General features: G+C 38.1%; 1 protein-coding gene across 3 annotated transcripts in view; it reads right to left on the bottom strand.

The window, feature by feature from the left end:
* Positions 1-16,043, bottom strand: part of Med14 (mediator complex subunit 14) — a 105,177-nt gene that overhangs the window by 26,758 nt on the left and 62,376 nt on the right. For 2 of the 3 annotated variants that reach the window (XM_005352858.3, XM_026781987.1), the window contains exons 15-21: positions 15,294-15,428; positions 12,233-12,309; positions 4,112-4,272; positions 3,880-4,026; positions 2,457-2,548; positions 862-1,014; positions 310-579 (exon numbers count right to left, since the gene is read on the bottom strand). In XM_005352858.3, coding sequence (XP_005352915.1) covers positions 310-579; positions 862-1,014; positions 2,457-2,548; positions 3,880-4,026; positions 4,112-4,272; positions 12,233-12,309; positions 15,294-15,428 — 1,035 coding nt within the window. The remainder of the gene's footprint in view (positions 1-309; positions 580-861; positions 1,015-2,456; positions 2,549-3,879; positions 4,027-4,111; positions 4,273-12,232; positions 12,310-15,293; positions 15,429-16,043) is intronic. The other variant, XM_026781988.1, reaches the window with a different exon arrangement.

Genomic DNA, 16,043 nt, shown 5'->3' on the forward strand with positions numbered 1-16,043 from the left:
AAGGAAGGAAGGAAGGAAGGAAGGAAGGAAGGAAGGAAGGAAGGAAGAAAGAAAGAAAGAAAGAAAGAAAGAGCGAGCCCCAAAGAGCAAATGCTTATTCATAAGAGAGTGAGGAAACAAGAGGCCTCCTAACGGTTCATGTACATAGAACAGTACTTGATACAAATTCTAGATCATCCAGAAGGAAGTCAGAGAAGATACACTTTATTACTCATTAAATTCTAATGGGACAGCATTTCTCTCTCAGAGCAACTGTTTTCAAGATTATGTTTATTTAGTCTATCATTCTGTAACACTGAAGTTTATTACCTTCAATCCTGGTGCAGGATAGAAACCTTCAACTAACTTGCTGTTATCAAAAAGACTATAAGCACCATCCCGTATTGCCACAACACCGCGACTACGGCAGTATATATCAATGCAGTACATGTTCCTGAAGGCCAGTCTGATGTGGGTGGATGACTGCGGTAGAATGGAGAAACACTGGTAGGCAGTGTTAGTTCTCTGAGTCAAGCCCAACATTGGCACAGTAGGGAGTTTGTTGATGGCATTTAATGGTGCCTGAGTATCAAACAACACCTAGAAGAAACAAGCACAAAGAAGTCATCCAGTTGCCATGCAACTACGAAAAACTTAGAATATTCTATGTATCACTGTCACAAATGAACATTCTAGAAACATCCTATAAAGTTTTCACTTGAAGTTTAATCAAATTCTCAAGGCGATATTAAAAAATCATATAAAGACAAAAGCATCCATGTTAGTTATTAAAGACAAATGCAGATGATCTTTTGAGACATTTTGCATGACGCACTATCATTCCTAAGTCTTATTTTTAGATAGAATAGGGAACGTAATTACCTGTAACAACTGAACCACATTTGGTGTTTTGTTGAACATTTCTTGAAGTTGATGGAGAATGGTATTGTGACAGTTACTGCAACCTGAGTTTGGGCCAACTGTTCCCAAAGAAATGTGAAATTTCTGATGAATAGAATTCCACTGGATACTAATCTAAATCAGAGAGAGCAAATTTAAGAAAACTGAAAAGTTGATTTGAGATGAAGAACAAAATGTTAAAAGTATCTAAATGAGATCTTTTCTGAAAATGAGTAACGTGGTAAAACTTAGACCCAAATTCCAAGAAAAAATCATTAAACTTTAGTAATTATCACACACATTCCTCAGGTGTTTCTTTTTCTCTTCAACTGCCGACTCCTATTCTCAGTGCTACTAAAGGAGCACTGTCATAAAAGAGAAGGAAGCTACCTCAAACAGAGTTTCATTCAATTACTACGTTTTAAAACACAAGTAATTTCTGATATTACTAGAAAAAGAAGCGTTTGTTTATCTATTTGTTTATTTAGTGTGTATTGAGTGTTCTCCTACAAGTCTCTACGTGTACCCCATGTGTGCCTGGTGTCCAAGGAGGTCAGAAGAGGGGACCGGGTTCCCTAGACTTGGATTTACAGATGGTTGTGAGCTGCCATGTGGGTGTTGGGAACCAAGCAGATCGGCTCTGAAAACAGTATAGTTTCTCAATTACTGAGTCCTCTCTTTAGCCCCCAGTTGATTTCATTTTTAAGGAAAAGAAGAAAGTAGAGATTACAGGGAGTACATTTAGGGTTAAGAGGGGCTGGAAAGATGGCTCAGAGGACCCAGGTTCAATGCCCAGAACCCACATGGCTGTTCACAATTGTAATTCCAGTTCCAGAAGATATGACACCTTCATAGAGACATGCAGGCAAAACTCCAAAGCACATTAAATACATAAATCTTTTAAAAAAAAAAGATAGGAGCAAACAATGACTATATTCAGAAGTCAAACCAAAGCTATACACACAACACACACACACACACACACACACACACACACACACACACACACACACAGAGTCACCAATAAATACTCTTCCTAACAATTTGAAATCAGTGAAGGAAAAAATATCACCAAAAGTGCTTGTTTTAAAATCAAGAACATATATACACTAAAGATACAATTTTTTCTCAATTTCAAAGGATTAAGCATATCAACTTTTATTTCAGCAAAGCATTTAAAATTTACCATTTTATCTATGGTTTGACTTGAGCCCTAGTTAAGGCAATTTCCTTTCCTTTTCTTCCTTCTTGAGACAGTGTCAATAAGTAACCTAGGAAAGTTTTGAAATCAAGATCCTGACCCAGCCTCCAGAATGCCAGCTTAAAGGTATATACCATATACCACCATGCCTGGTAGCTTTCATTTGTTTTAGATTCTTTTTTTTGTTGTTTGTTTGTTTGTTTGTTTGTTTTCAAGACAGGGTTTCTCTGTAGTTTTCTGAGCCAGTCCCAGAACTAGCTTTTGTAGATCAGGCTGGGCTCCAACTCACAGAGATCCACCTGCCTCTGCCTCCCGAGTTGTCTTCGGTTCTTAATTTTTTAAAGATACATAAAGATGTTTTAATCCATTGACTTACTGAGCTTCCTTTGGTGGTTCCATAACACAAGATAAGTTTTCGATAATTATAAACACGAACTTCGGAGAAAATATTCAGATGAGCAGGTATGTCTATGCAGAAACAAACCAAAAAAGTTATTAGTACACATAAAGTTTTAAAAAGTAGATTGGAAAAAGAGGGCATTTGGCATATTATATATGCCTAGTTTTCTTATGATAAGATCTCCTTTAAGCCCATACTTTGTCTCAACTTCCCTATTTAGCTGAGGGTGACAAGGTGCTCCTGATCCTGTTAAGTGTTGTGATCACAGGCAAACATCACCACGCCTGTTTTAATTCTTTTGTAAAAAGCATAAATCAAAAGGAATGGAGGCCAGAACAGAGAAGTAAAGAAAGACACTGAAAAAGTCTAGTATAGTGGCCAGTATAGCAAATCACCTTCTCTGTCCTGGCCTCCTATGTAATCAATTTATGCCAATAAGAGCTCTGTCACTTATTAGCGGTATGCCTATCAGCAAAGTCTTTAAGTCTCTGTGACATGTTTCTGTCATCTGTAAAGTAGGGATATCTACGTCCTAAGTGACGGTACAACTTAAATATGCTGGTGTTAGAACACAGTCGTGTGAGAATTCTGAGTGCTTGTGAGAAAACTCCAAGAAAACAAGAGTCTATGTCCTCGGTTTCTTCAAAAACACAGAAATGTTCTTGGAATGCGCTTTTGTGGCCCTCCCAGGTGCAGCAGATAGGAGTGAGTTTACTTCAGACTATTCGTTACAATTGCTATTGCTGTCAGCTTATATGCCTTTATGGAAAAACATGTTTTTGCCATGTGTAGCTTGTCTACTATGTGTCTTTATTATTGTATATTTACTTTTTGCTGAGATAGTATTTCTCTACATAGCCCTGCCTGTCCAGGAATTCACTATGTAGAACAGGCTGACCATTCTTAACACTCAAAGTATAAATTGCCTGGTACTCTGAATAAAGTTGGCTCTTACATGAGACTTTAGTCTGCCTCATTTATTGGCTCCATCCTCCCAGGTCCCACCATCTCTAGTGTGTTTATTAGATAGCGTGTACAGAGTAAATGAGTAGAATATTGTGGTAACTCACAAATCTGTTTATGTGCCCAAATTTCTAGAAATAGTAGAAACTTAACAGTTATATTCTCTGGAGAAAAGAAATTATAGGCTGAGGTAAAGGAGACAATTTTTCTTAGATATATTTTGTTTGTTTGTTTTTTTCAAGACAGGGTTTCTCTGTAGCTTTGGAGCCTGTCCTGGAAACTAGCTCTTGTAGACCAGGCTGGCCTAAAACTCACAGAGATTCGCCTGCCTCTGCTTAGATAAACTTTTTGACTATTCACTTTTTAAAGCAATGTACAGGTTTTATTTCTGTTACAGAAAAAGGTACTTTTAATTTAAAAGGAAGATTACACATACCTGGTAGAGAACGTGCAAACTCCAACACACACTCATATAATCGGGCAATGCTACTCCAGTCATTAAGAAACATTTCAACTACTTTTCTACCACCAACAGGTTCGGACAACAGATTTTCATACGTTAGGTAAACATGCCGGGATGGTCCTATAGGGTTCAAAAGAGAAGATTAATAGTAATCAACACCTTAAAAATCTAGGAATATGCATAAGCAGTATATGAAAAATCTTACCTTGCTCCCTGGTAGAAGTGCCATTAAGCGGACAGTTTGCAAACACTAATTCTGCCACCCATGTGCGGTTATTTCGACCTTGTAATCGGAAAGTGCAATCAAGAAGAGAGCGGTCCAGGGCCTTTTGGGTTTCCTCATTTACTCCCTTACAGGGAGGAATTCTAGTGATGAAAGACAGCACATGAAATGTACGTTACACACAAAGACAAAGAACAATGTATGAATGACAGATAAGATATGACATCATAGCTTCAGGTTCAACCATGCTTCTAGATCCCTTCCTTCTACAAAGAAAGGAAGTAATTCCTAGTAATTGATAATATTTAAGCTGTATCACTTCACATCAACCTATATGAGAACTCTCATTTTAAGTTTTTTTCCCCCCTTCTACATGACAGGATTTTCCTGTGTAGCCCTGAATATCCTGGAATTCACTCTGTAGATCGGGCTGGCCTTAAACTCAGATCCGCCTGTTTCTGACACCCAAGTACTGGAATTAAAGGTGTGCAACATCACTATATGGCTCCTTTTAAATTTTAAAGTAAGGTTTGTCTTTGTTTACAATCTTGTTGCTTACAAGGGGTTCTAATTCTAGAGAATGAATATCTATCTAGAACATCCTCAAGAAAAGGTAAGGGGACAAAAACACTTGTAAATTCATTTTTGAAAACAGGATGACATAGTACAAATAATAAGGACTCTAGAGTGAGGGATATGCACTAATTTTAATAGTCATATTTAATTGAATCTCAATTACCCAACTATAAAATCAATAGAAGAGTTTCTTATGGATCACTCATTAAAAAAATACATATGTGACTAAAACATGCAAATGTTAATTCACACTTGGAGCAAAATCTTTTTTTTTCAGATTTTATTTATTTACTTCAAATTATGTATACAGTATTTTGCCTGCATGTCTGCCCGTAGGCCAGAAAAGGGCACCAGATCTCATTATGGACGGTTGTGAGCCATCATATGGTTGCTGGGAACTGAACTCAAAACTGAACCCAGGGCCTTTTGAGATAAACCCCTAACACTGCAAAAGCAAATCTTAATCATAGCCTTTAATGTCCTAACAAAATTATGGGTTATTTGGGCTGTAGCATTGGCTGTTCTTCCAGAGGTCCTGAGTTCAATTCCCAACAACCATGTGGTAGTTCAAAACAATCAATAATGAGATCTGGTGTCTCTACTGGCCTGCAGGAACACATGCAGGCAAAATACTGTATACATAATAAATAAATAAATCTTTTTTAAAAATATGGGTTTCACAATCCCAGAGAACCTAGACAACAAAGAGGATCCTAAAAGAGACATACATGGATCTAATCTACATGGGAAGTAGAAAAAGACAAAAATCTCCTGAGTACATAGGGAGCATCGGGACCTTGGGAGAGGGTAGAAGGGGAGGGGAGAAAATATATAGCTCAATAAAAACAATTACAAAATTAATAAAATAAAAATATGGGTTATTTGTTCTTTGCATCTTCCTCCTTTGCAGAATTGACCTTTGTGATAAAGTTTGATTTGTATTAACCCACTTAACATACATGCTGTAAGATACACAAAAGAAATGTAGTAGTTTGGCATCTTAAAAACACCTACCTATGCATTTTTCTTCTACAGCTTTATAGACTATCATAAATTATGAAGCAATATATTTTAGTTGTCATTTCAGTATTAGATGAAAAACAAGGTATATTAATTACATAGTATCTCAATTTGAGTATCTCTCAGATTTCATAATCATTCATATCAAGGCAAAAACACTAAAATGTATGTAACAAGAAATACAGAAATCTGTTTCAGTTCTGTTATTCAGAGTACCTAGAAAAGGGCTTTTCATTTTGGCAACATTGATATTTTTGACAGGGAACTTTTTGTTGTGGAGGGCTATCTTGGGTCACTGTGGCCTCAAGTTACTAGATGCCAGTGGCACCTCTGACCCCCATTTCTTAATGAATGATGAGCCTTATGTTCTTTAAAAGGCAAAATTGCCCCACCTCCAAGTTGAAAACCATTGGCCTAAAATTTAAAGACATCAAGAGACAGATTTTTTGGATTTTTTTGCGTGTGGTATATATAGGTAGGGCAAAAGTCCAATACATTGCACAGAAACAATATAGCATCACACTGTTCTCAACTAAAGCTTACATAACAGATTCTCTTCAACATTCAGCTTTTTGCTTTGCTTTATTTTTCTATATAGTCCAGGATGACCTGGAACTTGGCAGCAATCCTCATGCCTTAGCCAAATGAATTTTGAAATTAGTGGTGGGAACAAAAACCATACAACATACATCTGTTAAAAATTTGTATACTAACAGTACTCGATCCTCCAGGGGATCTACTAGAGCATGGTGCCTGCAGGACTCCACTCCCTCAGAGGCTCCACTACAGCGTGATGCCTGCAGGACTCCATTCTCTTAGAGGATCTACTACAGCATGTGCCAGCAGGACTTGATTATCTAGAGGATCTAGGTGAGATTCCAATTCCTTATATTTTCCATCTTCTTGAGCTCAAGCCTAGAAGAAACTGGATCATTCTAGTCTCTACTGCCTTTTTACATATCCCACTGATATGACTATGGTTTTTTTTAGAAATCTCTTTTGTCATAAAAAAAAATTTGTACCCGGGTGGTGGTGGCGCACGCCTTTAATCCCAGCACTCGGGAGGCAGAGGCAGGCGGATCTCTGTGAGTTTGAGACCAGCCTGGTCTACAGAGCTAGTTCCAGGACAGGCTCCAAAACCACAGAGAAACCCTGTCTCGAAAAACCAAAAAAAAAAAAAAGTTTGTATAAAAAGCTAGCCAAAAAGAAAAGGATCAGAAAGATGAGGGCAGGGGTGAGGCAGAGTGTGCCAGACTCTGTGGCTGTACTTTGTGCAAAATTGGCCCTTGGTGGTCATCTTTGCTGACTTCCCAGAGGCACAGCTTTGGCAACACCCTAGTGGGCCTGCACAGCAGCCTCAGAAATGGACTGCCAGCAGTGAAAAGGCTTGGGACCAGGCACCAGGCTCCCTGAGCTCCCTCTGCTTGGATCTCTCCGCTGAGGCAGATGCACTCCAAGGAACTCCAGGAGAGGAGGGCAGGTGAGGAATTAGGTGGAAGGAGTGGGAACCATAAACCTATTAATAAACACTGCCATGAAAAGCCGCTTCAGCACAGAGGAAAATCTACGGGCCACACAGCTAAAAGATAGTAAACAGCTGAAGCATCATATAGTACTAAAACTCTAAAAAGGGTAGAAAATTTGAACAAAACAATCAAATATGCATTATCTTTCTAGCATTAGTGGAGATGCAATGAGCAAATCCACATCTTTATGAAACTCTAGAATTTGGTGGGAAAAATCAAGATACAAGCTATCTAGCTATTGATAGGCAACAGCGTAGGGTAGCCTATTATTCCCTAGAGAGCAGCTAACCCATGTCTGTAATCACAGCTATTCAAGTCTGAGGGGAAATCTCAAATTCAAGGCCAGCCTAAGCAACTATAATTTACATAGTCCTCAAATCCATCAGAAAGCAAAATCTAGAAAGTTAAGAGTGGATGTAGCATAGTGGTAGAGAAAATGCATTGAAAAAGTTGTTCCATCCAAAATGCATTACAAAAGTAGGCCTTGGTAACATGTTTATAATGGTAGCAAAAGGGAGACAATCCCTGATGAAGGAGGTAGAGGCAAGAGAATCAGGAGTTGAACTTGCTACTTAATTTCAAGACAAGGCGCTATGCTACAAAAAACACTGTTAAAAGCGGGGTGGGTGCAGAATGCATAGCAATGTTGAAAGATAATTTTGACACAGACAAATTATCCAAGTATGTGTGGCTTTCATGATCAGTCTATATAAACATTGAAATATCAATGTTTGGAAATATTTTTGAAGATTTACCTTCCACATATTTGGTAGATAGACATATTCTGCCATACAGTAGCCTCTCTCCACATTAAGTCAGGGAGAAGCCACACAAGGACCCAATATATAATCTGTTACAATCAGACCCCGACAATCACAGTGAATGGGGTATTTCATCATCTGGTGTTTGGACAAACTATTATTGAAATACTGGTGTGGGAGAATTGTCTGTATTCTGTCAATCATGTTATAAATAAATGCTGATTGGCCAGGCAGGAAATATAGGCGGGAAAACCAGACAGGAAGTAGAAATGATGTAATGAGAACAGGAGAATTCTGGGAAGCAGGAAGTTGATTCCTCCCACTCCTGCCCAGACCTCCAAAGCAGCAGGATGTGATCTGTCCCCACTGAAGAAAGGTACTGAGCCACATGGCTAACATAGATCAGAAAAATGTATTAATCAAGATGTGAGAGTTAGCCAGTGAGAGGCTAGAGCTAATGGGCCAATCAGCTTATAAATTATGGAGACCTATGTGTTTAGCCCCTATTTTCTTTGGGGCTAAACAGTTGTGGGATACCGGGCGGGACAAAAACCCCAGCAACAAACAGCCCCTCATGTTACAAAATACTTAACCGTACCAACCGTTTCATATTAGTTTCCTATGCTCAATTGTTTATAATAGAGAGATACTGTTGGTGCCAAATCAGAATGTAGTTATTGCTTTCACCCAGTTACTGATATTGGTGTGGGAACAGATTGCTACCATAGAATTAGATGACACTTTAAAATATTTTTTTTAATTTATTTGAATGGGCATGGTGGCAAACACCTTTAATTCCAGCACTCTGGAGGCAGAGGTAGCCTCTGCCTCTCTGTGAGTACAATGCCAGCCTGGTCTAGAGTGAGTTCCAGGACAGGCTCCAACGCTACAGATAAAGCCTGTCTTAAAAAAAACAAAACGAAACAAAAACAATTATTTATTTTATAAGTGTATGCACCCATAGCCATGCCACATGTGTCAAGGTCAGAGGACAACTTGCACAAGTCAGTTCTCTCCTTCCACCAAGTAGATTATGGAGATTAAATTAAGGCAGACAAGCTTGGCAGCAGATAACTTTTACTCCCTCCCCCTCACCGAGACATCTCTTGAGTTTGGTTCAACACATTGCTGTGGAGAGCCTTATGTCATCTGGCAGATCCCAAACTACTTCCTGTAAATTCCTCCCAGAAAAACTTTTATATGTAAATATATACTTAGTATTTAATATGTAAGGATGAATGAAGGGAGACAAACGGGGGAAAGGGGGGGGCGACACAACACAGCTGTATGATTCTCTATTAAGTTATGATGTGTCTTGTCATTAATACTAATGATGAGTGCTTAGTACACAAGTTGAGATTGAAACTGGGTGCATCATGTCAATGATCATTCTTTATTTGTAGTAACCAGTTTCTTCTGAACTATCCAAATTAAAAACAACAACAATAAGAGTAACTAACTGCTTCATTCCCTGTTTTTGTTTATTTGGAAATTTTAGGTATAGTGTTTACCTGACATGGATTACTACAACTAGAACTTTATGTTAAAAGAAAATTCCACAAGCTGACTTCCACTTAATCCACTCAACTTTATCTTATTGAAATGTGTAAGGAACTGTCAAAGTCATTCATCTTGGGTGTTGTCATAACAAATCAATTTCTCTTCAAATAAGCTAAACTACATTTTAACGTTATCTACATATTTCTGCACATTTATATTTGTTTCTTTTTGAAGACAGGGTCTGATGCAGTCCAGACTGAGTTTACACCTACGGTGGAGGCAAAGATAACTTGAATCCTTACTCTCAGCTCAGCATACGTACAAATCTGCAATCCCAAAAAAGGCAAAGTGGGAGCAGGAGGATCAATTCAAGGCCATCCTCAGCTACAAAGCAAGTCTGTGGCCACCTTGGGATACTAAAGTCTCTGTCTTAAAAGAGAAGAAATTAAAAAAGACACCAAACTCCTTTCCATTTGTCTCAGCCTAGTAAATGCAGGGATTCTAAGCATGTACCACCCACATTCAAAGTGTGTATTTGTCATGATGCTGCTTTACCCTATTTGGTGTACCAAGCAAAGGAACTTTCCATTTTAAATAACAATAAAATGTTAGCAATGCTATTTAACAATAAAATGGTTCAAGTTTCCCAGAAGAATGAGGTTCAGCAACACAATAAGATTTTTTTTTTTCGAGACAGGGTTTCTCTGTGGTTTTGGAGCCTGTCCTGGAACTAGCTCTTGTAGACCAGGCTGGTCTCAAACTCACAGAGATCCGCCTGCTTCTGCCTCCCAAGTGCTGGGATTAAAGGTGTGCTCCACCACCACCCAGCAAGAATTTTTAGTTGGAACTAAAGATGTAACTTGGATGGCAAAAATCTTGTATAGCATGCAGGAGGCCTTAGGTTCAATCCCTAGTATCACACATGAATTACTTTTCTATTACTATGTATCTTTTATTACTACCATAATGACTTTTATAATTATATATTTTTTAGATAATTATAGAAAGGGCATATGCTACCTGGGCATAATGGATCCTGTCTACTATAATCCAAGGAATTGGGAAGTTTAGTGAGGAGGATTACCATGTTCAAAACTACCCTGGACTATAGAGTGACAATCTGTCTCATACTATTGCCCTGAAAAGTAAGAAAGAAGAAATTGCCAATGTTGGATAAATGATCTTCAACTTGAGTACTGAGGACTTGCCCAATCTTTCTCCTCATAACACAGCCAGTCTTGGGGAAGTTCTAAAGCAGCCAATTCACATGGACATTTCACCTTGAGTTTGAGAATATAAATGCAGACATATCTTCTTTTTATATTAGGTAGATTAATCTTTTCATCAGATACATCTGGTTGGAAAATGAAAGCACAAAACATGCCTGCATATTTCAAAATAAGAACTAAGGAGACTCCTTTAAACTTTAGTTCTCAACTACAATAGACGTTTGAAAGTACATCTCATGTCATTTTTAGTTTTTGCTGCTAGTGTTAAGATTTTTGAGACAGGATCAACTTTGATCATGCCAGCATGATTACATGAGTAGAGAAAATAAAATCAGATCCCTCCAAAGGAAATCTGATAAAACTACTACTATAAAATATACAAGATTAAAGAAGCAGGGGACAAAGAGAGATGGCTCAGTAGTTAATAGCACTGTTTACTCTTCCAGAAAGCCAAAGTCGATCTCCAGGACCCAAATAGCAATTCACGACTGCCTGTAACTCCAATTCCAGAAGAACTCAATGTCTTCTTCTGTCCTTCACACACAGTGCATAGACATTCATGCAGATGAAGTAGCCATATACATAAAATTTCTTAAATAATATAAAAAGTGAGGAAAACATTTCATGGACAAAGAGGGTGAACCACATCTAAAAATTTCAAAAAGTGTAATTTAAACAGTTATTCCCTAGCTGATGTTTCTCTAGATTCAACAACTTGAGAAATTAGGCTAGAGTTACCTATGGCACATGCTTTTGTTTCTTGAGACGATCATCTCACTATGAGGTCCACACTAGTCTGGATCCTCTGAGCTCAGCTTCTTAACTAACTGGGGTAGAGGAATGTGCTCCATCTTCCAGTTTCAGATAGTTTCTTAGTGCCACTGAAATAAGTTCTATATTGATGAAAGACACAAAACTCTATGGGCGCTAACCCTTTCAGCTTACACCTCCATGTTCAACTCCCCTTTTCTCCTGCCTTGCTGAACATTCAGGTCTGGCATGCTGAGCTTTCTCTTACTTCCAACCATTCACACATTAGCAGTTATCTCCTCTGGTTAGAACCTTCTACTCTAATTACATGTCCCTGTGCTCTGGCTAATTCTCACCGCTCTCAGTCTAAGTACAACTGGCACTTTCTTGGGAATTTCCATCTTGACTTGCGAACTAGGCTATATCTCCCTGCTATGTGAATCCAAAGCATCCGGCAGGGCCTTACAAAAATCAAGCCTGAAGCACAATAATATTCAAAAAATTATGAATAACAAATGAAAGAGATGCATGCAGAGAAATGATGCCCTAAAATGCAAATGGGGCTGAATTGCCACTCAATGGGTAGAAGAGAACCTCCCCTGGACCTCAGCAATTCTACACAGAAAGCTATCATACACACACAGGTGTGAGGTCTGTTCTACATGCTTTCAAAGGAGACAAACTGTCCTTCAGCATGGCTGCAGTGTGTGGAACCATGTTAGATACAGAACAGGGGCTTACTTTAATAAGCGAATGGCATGGCTGAAGCCATCACCTTCCACTTGCACTCCTTGATGTGGTATCTCCAGGTTGGACAACTGGAAAGAGAAAAAGGACAGTAGTATTAAACTGTTCATTTTACAAAAGAAAGTAGCTTTTCTCTACACCTTAATCTATTTTCATCCCATCTGTTCTAAGGCAGCCTTTCTCAAATTGACAAGTTATAAGGAATGAGCACTGTTATCATTAGACTTCCGTGGAATTTATAGTAAGGCAACTGCAAGTCAAAGAAGCTTGAGATTCTCTAGCTTAAATCTGCACAGTAGACAAATCTTCAAAATTCAGGAGATAAACCCATTTTTTGCTACAAGCTAAAAGTAATCCAGAATCAGTTATAGTGGTTCCAAACAAAGCAACTAAGAACTAAGACTGGTATTATTTGGGATTCCACTGTTTGATCAAAAAGAAACTTAAGTCAGGCAAATGTAGGCTGAAACTCATTCAGTGGAAGATAGGAAGGCATGTCAGAAGGTCCTCTGATTGAGCAAAGAAATGCTTGACCTCAGCAAATAAAGGTAAGTCTTCTATAATGGAAGTTTTACATACCCTATTTCAACAATGATTTAAATGTTTGTCTAGCCCTACTTTGAGGTCCAGGAAGAACATAAGTATAGAAACTAGCTAATGACCAAATAAATAAGAGAAGTTCAGACTCAAAAATAAAAGCTCAAAAAATGGCTTGCCATCAATAAAGAGAGAAACACTGCAAATAAGATTACCCATAGCTATTCAAAGCACACGGTACATTATTATAATACCCTTCTCATAGAAGAGAAAGTAGGAAGCACACTTTAACTCATTGGTACAGAAGATCACTTCCTAAATATAACCCCAGTAGCACTGACACTTAGAGCAACAATTAACAAATGGAACCTCCTGAAACTGAGAAGCTTCCATAAAGCAAAGGACACAGTCAACAAGACAAAACAGCAGACGACAGAATGGGGAAAGATCTTCACCAACCCCAATTCGGACAGAGGGCTGATCTCCAAATATACAAAGAACTCAAGAAATTGGTCATCAAAAGAACAAATAATCCAATAAAAAATGGGGTATAGACCTAAACAGAGAACTCTCAACAGAGGAATATAAAATGGCTGAAAGACACTTAAGGAAATGTTCAACATCCTTAGCCATCAGAGTAATACAAATCAAAACAACTCTGAGATTCTATCTTACACCTGTAAGAATGGCCAAGATCAATGACAACTTATGCTGGAGAGGATGTGGAGTAAAAGGAACACACTTCCATCGCTGGTGGGAGTGTAAACTAGTACTTCCGCTTTAGATTCAGTACAGCAATTTCTAAGAAAATTAGGAAACAACCTACTTCAAGAACTAGCAATACCACTTTTGGGTATATATCCAAAGGATGCTCAATTGTACCACAAGGACATGTGCTCAACTATGTTTATAGCATCATTGTTTGTCATAGCCAGAATCTGGAAACAACCTAAATGCCTCTTGACCAAAGAATGGATAAGGAAAATGTGGTACATTTACACAATAGAGTACTACACAGCAGAAAAAAATAATGGCATCTTGAAATTTGCAGACAAATGGACGGATCTAGAAAGCATCATATTGAGTGAGGTAATCCAAACACCAGAAAGACAAATATCATATCTACTCACTCATAAGTGGCTTTTAGAAGAAAGCAAAGAAAAACCAGACTACAATTCACAATTCCAGAGAACCTAGACAACAAAGAGGACGCTAAAGAGAGACATACATTAATCTACATGGTAAGTAGAAAAAGATAAGATATCCTGAGTAAATTGGAAGCATGGGGACCATGATAGAGAGTAGACAGGAAGAGGAAAAGAAAGGAGGGAAGCAAGGAAAAATATATAGCGCAATAAAAACAATAAAAAAGAAATTAAAAAAAGAGCACTGGTTGCTTTTCCAAGTGATACAAGCTCAATTCCCAGCACCACATGGCAGCTAGGGGATAAAGGACCCTCACACAAACATACATGCAGGCAAAACACCAATGTACAAACATACACATAAAAGCAATAATAAAAAATAGAGGTTGCAGCAGGCATAATGATATATGACTGTAATCCTAGTACAGGAAAGTAGAAGCACAAACACAAAAAATTATGAGTTCATCCTTAGCTACATAGCAAGTTCAAGGACAGCCTAGAGAACATGAGACCCTTCAAAAAACAAGAGAAAACAAACATAGACTGGTTATCTCCCTTTACATTCATATGTGGGGATCATGGTAGGTATCACAAAACCATTTTTTTACTGATATTTTGCCTGCAGGCATGTCTATGTGAAGGTGCCAGGTACCCAGGAGCTGAAGTCACAAACAGTGGTAAGCTGCCATGTGGGTGCTGGGAACCAAACCCAGGTCCTCTAGAAGAGTAGCCAGTGCAATTAACAGCTGAGCCATCTCTTCAATCCCTACAATATTAGTAAAGGAAATTGACTCTGCATCAGCCAACTGCTTCTTCCATAATACCAAAGTAAACATTTAACTTAATATTTTTCTGACTTACTTCTCAAAAATAAGTCTAGTAATATTAGTATTCAAACAGCACGTATTACTTTACAAACTCAACAAAGAGATATGCTTTATTAAATAGTCATTTCTAGTAGACTTAAACAATGTTCCTACTATGAAGTAGAAGACATCAATTCTTACAAGTTGTCTACTTTCAGCTGAGCAGTGGTGGCACACATTTTTACTCCTAGCACTGGGGAGGCAGAGGCAGGCGGATCTCTGTGAGTTCAAGGCCAGCCTGATCTATAAGAGCTAGTTCCAGGACAGTTATGGCTGTTACACAGAGAAACCCTGTCTCGAAAAATAACCAAAATTAAAAAAAAAAACAAAAAACAAACAAACAAAAAAAAACCAAGTAAAGTTATCTATTTTCTTTAATTGGGAAGAATTTAATCTCCATTATCTAAGGAGAAGAATATGAGCTGATGGATTGGGAGACAAAAGAGCTTGTGTGTACCAGAGACCAATTCTCCAGCTGGAAACACAACTGGAAAATTCTGAACTTACCTCCAATCGAAGTCCTACAAATGGCATGTTGGTATCACACATAGCGACAAAATGAGCTAGAACTTTATTGAAGGCACACATTTCTCCTGTTCGTTTGGCTTTCTTGCATTCTACTGGACATGGGTCATCAGACAACTAGAAATTAAAATTTTTTTTAACTGTGTACAAAATTACAATTCACCAAAGCAAATAAAGCTCTACAACAAAGCTCAGGGTTAACACAAAAAATAAGACCTGTCATCAAAGGCACATTGAGCAAATCATAACCCAGACACAAGTAACATAGTAGTTACTTATCTTATGTTTAGCAAGTTGGTTTTTATGAAATTATCAATTAAGAATTAAAAGAAAAGCATTTGGTCAAATTTAGTAGTATGCACCTGTAATTGTAGTACTCAGGAAATAGAAGGATTTTGAATCTGAGGCCAGTCCAGGGTTAAAAAGAAAAGTAAAATGAAAAACAAAAAAGGAAAATAAAATGAAAGAAACCTATCTGAAAAAAGGGGGGTGGTGGAAATGTAGCTCAGAGGAAGAGTGCTTACCTAGAGTGCACAAAGCCCCCCCATTTCTAACACCACCACCCTACCCTCAAAAAAAAAAGAAATATTTTTAAGAAAATGTGGGTAACTGTTTCACTGCTGCCCTCTACCTCTGTTTAAGAATAATGAAACTAAGTGTAGTACACTTAGTAATTGTGAGGCAGGGGCTGGAGGGCGTCAATTTAGAAGCAAGAATTAGTAACATAAGACA

This window comes from Microtus ochrogaster, chromosome 10 (assembly GCF_000317375.1).
Source record: "Microtus ochrogaster isolate Prairie Vole_2 chromosome 10, MicOch1.0, whole genome shotgun sequence".
NCBI classification, from domain to species: Eukaryota; Metazoa; Chordata; class Mammalia; order Rodentia; family Cricetidae; genus Microtus; species Microtus ochrogaster.